Raw genomic sequence first — 6,000 nt, 5'->3', positions numbered from 1 at the left:
AATATGTGGGGGAAGAGGGAGACTAGGGGGAGAGGCACTGAGAGAGTGTAAGGGGCACACTCCAAAGGGAGAAAATACAGGGAAGACAAGTAGAAAAAAACGACAGAAAAGATGTCCTCAGACAAGTGTAAGGACGAGAGTGAGAAAAAGGAAAGAAGGGGAATACAGAGGGACCTTAATTTGTGAATGCAGTCACCGACACGGTTTAAGAGTCAAACGTTCTGAGTTCTAATCACTGTAAAATGCATGGTTATAAAACATACTGCTTAACCTCTCTGAGACGTTTTCTTTAGAGTTTGCAGCGTAGATTAGATGAGATTAGTGGGACAGACGCTCTGTTAAAGAGAAAACTCTTCAAATAAGCGGTTAAGAATGAGAGAGAGAACTGCAGAAAAAGAGAAGTGGAAAGAGAGAGGGAGGAAAGGGAAAGTGTAAGAGGAATTGTTCACAAGGCAGGTGAGAACTAAGGGAAACCACTGTAACGGTGCTGCTGTGGCTACTGCGGTGACTACTTCAGCACATCAAGCGCTGACAACTTGCCAAGTTCGTTATTAGAGTTCTACATGCACAATTTCATGCTACCCTCACAGCATTTCTATGGGGCTACGTTCTCGTATTATCCGCGTTTTACAGAAGATATAGAGAGGTTTTGTATCTTTCCCAAGGTCTTACAGCTGGGAAGTTGTGGCCAGGAAGGGATTCAAACGCACGTCTGTCTACCTGTCAAGCCAGTGCTGTTAAAATCATCTCTAAGAACCTCGAAAAAGGCTCGGTTGCTAGTCATCCCGTCGGTTCAACGCCAGCGCCCAGGCACCACTCGCCACGCCCTTTCTCCGCCCCGCGGTTTTGAAAGTTCCTCCTCTTCTCGAACGGCGTCCCGTCTCCATGGAGATCGGCGTGGGGCGAGACTTCCTGCCTCACGCGCGAGCACTTCCGCCTCGAGCCGGAAGCTCCGTCCCTCACAGCGCCAGTTCCTGCGCGTGGGGAGTTGAGAGTTTGCGTGGCGGGAACGCGGCGGCAGTGAGAGCCAGCGGCGCCGGCCCTTGCGTCCGGTGCGGCGATGCTGACCCCGGCGTTCGACCTCAGCCAGGATCCGGACTTCCTGACTATCGCCATCCGCGTGCCCTACGCCCGAGTCTCCGAGTTCGACGTCTACTTCGAGGGGTCCGACTTCAAGTTCTACGCCAAGCCATACTTTCTCAGGTGAGTTCGGGGTGCCTGGCCGCAGGAAAGACGCATTCGTTAGATAGCTGCTTTAGAGGGAAAATGCAAGGTCGAGGGAGCAGTGCTCGATTGCGCGAATGCCTTTTCCCGACGTTTCCGCAGCTTCTCTTGGTGCCAGGGAAGTGCCCCCTTCCAGGGGTGCGTTTTAGATGCTGCGGAAGCCCTTTTCCTTCTTGAGCTTTCTTAAATCCCACATCAAAGGATTGCGGAATCACTTGAAAAAGTGACGTTTGGACCGTGTCACTCTCCCGTTTCTGCCCTGTCGCCCTAGTTCTCGTCTCGTTCTGACTTGTTCTGTTCTTTCCTTTCACTCCGCGTTTGCTCTCCCAGTCTCTCCCTCCCTCGGAACGGCGCGCGCTGACATCCCGGTGACTTCCTAACCCGTCGGTCCTTTTAACTTTGTCCAGGCCGCCTTCTGTTGCTCCATCTCTTGTCTGTCCGCTCCCTACTTCCTGAAATTCTTACCTTTTTTGGACCTCCTGTCACCAAATTAGCCTAGTTCTCCTGCTTCCCTGCTGTCTGCTGCTCTTCTGTTTGGTTTTGCCCCTGAAGTGTGGTTGTTTCCCCCAAGCCTCCGTGAGGAGCCGTCAGCACTTGATCAGTTTAAATTATTCTCCTTGCAGAATCGTAACGTTGGTAGCAGCTAACACTGATAACTCCCAGTGTGGTGGACAAGCAGTTCCGTTAAGTGCTTTATGATGCTGTATCTCATTTAACTTTGACAGTGTTCCTTAGGGATAAGCACTGCTGTTAACCCCATTCCACAGAACCCGCTGCTACATATTCATTCTAAAGCATTGCCAATCTCTTGTCCTTCCCTTTATCCATCCTCCTAATCTTTCTCAAGTGTAGTTGTAGCCTACTTTTCCCACCCAGTACTTTTGTGATACAAACCTTCTCTACCAGTCAAGGTGGTTTTTTCACTGTTCCTGAACCAGTTTTGCTCAGATTTCCCTTAGACCATATAACGTACCTATTTGAATATATTGCACTTTCCAGTTTTTTAATTCACTTATTTCTTTAGTTTATTTATAGAGTTTCAGTGTTGGGATTATTGTGCTGAACAAGACAAAGTCCTGCCCTCATGTACTTTACAATGAGGACAGGAAAACAATAAACTAACAATGTACCTAATTGTGGCGTGTGCTATGAGGAGAAAGAAGTGCACTGATAAAGAATGAAAAGGGGCCCATGTTTTATAAAGTGGTCAGGGAAAGCCTTTCTGGGGAGGCGATATTTAAGCCAAGATGTGAAGAATAGGAAGATGATTATGGTGGTAGCAAATATTGAATTTTTACTCTAGGTTAGTGCTTTATACGGATTATCTCATTTGTTATTAGGACAGTGTTACAGTGAGGTTTTATTATTTACCCGTTGCGGAGGATGGATTATTTGTGGGCACCCCCCCAACTCTTGCCCCCAAATTCATATGTTAGAGGTCTAATTCCGGCGTCACTTCTGCTTTATTGTATTCATCAAAACAGTCCCAGAGCCTGCTGAATTTTAAGGGGAGGGGACATAGACCTTCATGGTTGGGAAGAGTGCTGTGAGATGCGCATTCTTTGATAATACAGTTTGCCCCCAGGTGTGGTGGCTCACTCCTGTAATCCCAGCATTTTAGGAGGCCGAGGTGGGCAGATTACTTGAGACCGGCCTGACCAACATGGTTAAACCCCATCTCTACTAGAAATACAAAAAAATTATCTGGGCTTGGTGGCACGCGCTTGTAGTCCTAGCTACTTGGGAAGCTTGAGGTGAGAGAATCGCTTGAACCTGGGAGGCGAAGGTTGCAGTGAGCCAAGATTGCACTATCGCGCTCCAGCCTCTGTAACAGAGCGAGACTCTGTCTAAAAAAAAAACAGCATACAGTTTGCTCTACCAAGGATGAATAAAACCTGGTCCCTCTCCTTGACGAATGGAGAGTGTAGCTGGGGAGGCACCATGCAAGCGAATATGATTTCCTATGCAGTAAGAATTTAACTCTAGGCTTATAGAGTTTAGGGGAAGGGAGCTGGTAATAATAGCTCACATTTTCTGAATGCTCAACTATTGTTCCAGCCACTAAGCTCTTTGCATTATCATTTCATGCTCATAGTAACGCTTGGATCGTTGCTGTTATTTCCCCCCTTTACAGAAGAGGGATTTATGATTCTTGAAGAATAATTAACTTGTACAAAGAAGGTTGTTACACATCTGGTAAATGGCGGATCTAGGAGTTAACTCAGATTCTGACACTAAAGTTAGCGTTTGTAACCGTTATAACAAACTCATCCATGAACTGACCCGTTATTGTGGCTTAGAGGGATTTTCATTCTGAAAATGTATTGAAGCTTGATGAAACCTTGGGCTTAAAGGTCCTGGGCCTTTTGGGAATGTCAGGTGTTTTTGTTTTTAATCATATTTAGTAGGAAACAAGGGAGAGGGCCATGGGAGGAAAGGAAGCTCAAATTTCAAGTTTGGAATGATATGGAGTGGGCCTGATATGCCCTTCTGGTAAGTTTAAATTATCTAGGCAACATCAGGCAGCCATCGACGCTTTTTAAAATAGAAAAGTGACCATTAGATTCCTGTTTTAGAAAAATTATTTTGGGGCCTCAGTGGAAGACTGATTGAACTAGGGTAAGACTGGAAGCAGGGAAATCACTTCATTTCTTTTTTCTTTTTTTCTTTTTTTTTTTTTTTGACACAGAATCTCACTCTGTCGCCCAGGCTGGAGTGCAGTGGCAAATGATCTCGGCTCACCGCAACCTCCCCCTCCTGGGTTCAAGTGATTCTTCTGCCTCAGCCTCCTGAGTAGCTGGGGTTATAGGCGTGCACCACTATGCCTGGCTAATTTTGTATTTTTAGTAGAGATAGGGTTTCTCCATGTTGGCCATGCTGGTCTTGCACTCCTGACATAAGGTTATCGACCCGCCTCGGCCTCCCAAAGTGCTAGGATTACAGGCGTAAGCCACCGCACCCAGCCAATCACTTCATTTCTTTTAGTGCAAAAGAGGGGTAAATCCCCACATAATAATGATATTTGCCACTTCTGCTTTCTGCTTTTTTTTTAAAGTAGTAATTTGCCTGATAAAATCAACTCGTTTTGTGTTTCTTTATTGTTTCCCATTGAGTACCCCTTATCTGTACAGATTGAGTGTCCCTTATCTGAAATTTCAGATTTTCTAGAGTTTTGGAATGTTTGTGCATACATAATGAGATATCTTGGGGATGGAACTCAAGTTTAAACACAAAATTTATTTGTTTTATATACACCTTATACACATAGCCAGAAGGTAGTTTTATATAATATTTTTAATACTTTTGTGTATGCAACCAAATTTTGACTGCTTTTTGACTGTGACTCATCACATGAGGTCAAGTGTGGAGTTTTCCACTTTGTGGTGTCATGTTGGTGCTCAAAAAGTTTCAGATTTTGGAGCATTTCAGATTTTCAGATTAGGGATACTCAACTTGTATTATAACAATAGTGATAACAACTATTATGGCTTTTCTTTTTCAGTATCTTTTATTGGTGACTATGGGTATTCAAATAGAAAGATGAGTCATCTCTAATTTCTACTTTCTTAGTTGGGGAAAGAATCTAACTCATTTAGTTTATTAAAATGTGAAAGAAATACTGAGGAACTTCTTAAAAAAATGATTGCTATATTTTGATGGTTAAATGTTTATAAGTATGGATGGCCACTTATGTTACGTTATAATTTAAGGACTTCATGAGACCTGTGTTAAATCTGCAGATTAAGCCTTCCTGGAAGAATTGTAGAAAATGGAAGTGAGCAAGGATCCTATGATGCAGATAAAGGTATTGTCTTTGGAATTTTTGTTAGTTTATTTCTTGCGATTTTTCACATTATTTACATAATAATCTTTCAAGATACCGTGGGGACCTTTTGATGTCTTTCAAATACAATCTGTTCCTATCATTCTTTCTTGTTTCTTAGTGTCCAGTGCCTGTTATTGATGTTCCCCGCCCCCCTCCCCCAAGTCTTTTAAAGTATTTCACGATGTTCTTCTAAGTAAAGTGAACTACTTTGTTTCTGTTTCCTAGAGTACTTACCCTACATTTAGTAGACATTTAAAAGTAAAAATTAGAACGTGAAATGATTGATCATAAAAAATGTGGATGACTTATGAGCTTATGAGTAGAATCTTTCTGGTATAATTTTGAAACTTGAATTCAATAACAGGTAGGTGAGAGAGAAACTATGCATGGGTGGCATTTAAAGGCTAATTGAATTTTCTCCTCATGATTGATAAGCCCTTCATTTCAGCTAGCCATGAACCCATTTATTTTTCCTTTATAGAAGCCACTGGCTTCCTTTGTCATCGGATTTAGAACACCTTGTGTACTCTTGTGTACTTTATTCAATGATTATTGACCTCAGTGAACTAGGCTAAGGGTAGGGTATGGGGGGGTGGTGGGTTAAATGACAGAGATCTAACCCATAATGCAGTGTAATTAATGTGTAATGAAGTATAGTGAAACTGCCTTCCTAGGTAGTAAACCAGCTTTTAGTTATAGGTAACTTGCATATTGAAACAAAATTATTAAATTTTAAAAGTACACAGGAGTTAAGATTGTGTATGCGGAGATAAATTTGGGCTGAGTTGTATTTGATATGTTGGAATTCAGTTCAGTACACTGTAAGAGACAAAATGTTCTAAAATGTAAAAGTGCTAAATAATGTAGTAAGTTCCCAGGGAAGCCTAAATAAGATTGATAAACTCAGTCAAGGAAAGAAAAGAAGTGCATAGAATTTGAGTCTGCCGTAG

The 6,000-nt window shown here is 42.8% G+C and overlaps 1 protein-coding gene across 2 annotated transcripts in view; it reads left to right on the top strand.

The window, feature by feature from the left end:
- The first annotated feature begins 956 nt into the window (after positions 1–956).
- SHQ1 (SHQ1, H/ACA ribonucleoprotein assembly factor) overlaps positions 957–6,000 on the top strand; it is a 105,686-nt gene continuing 100,642 nt past the window's right edge. The window contains exons 1-2 of one of the 2 annotated variants that reach the window (XM_032149500.2): positions 957–1,203; positions 4,965–5,029. In XM_032149500.2, the coding sequence (XP_032005391.1) occupies positions 1,061–1,203; positions 4,965–5,029 (208 nt within the window). In that variant the 5' untranslated portion in view covers positions 957–1,060. The remainder of the gene's footprint in view (positions 1,204–4,964; positions 5,030–6,000) is intronic. The other variant, XM_058437164.1, reaches the window with a different exon arrangement.

The sequence above is a fragment of the Hylobates moloch genome, unplaced genomic scaffold (genome assembly GCF_009828535.3).
Source record: "Hylobates moloch isolate HMO894 unplaced genomic scaffold, HMol_V3 SCAFFOLD_4, whole genome shotgun sequence".
NCBI lineage: Eukaryota > Metazoa > Chordata > Mammalia > Primates > Hylobatidae > Hylobates > Hylobates moloch.
Note: the sequence above shows the minus strand (reverse complement) of the source record. Positions and strands in the feature narration are given on the sequence as shown.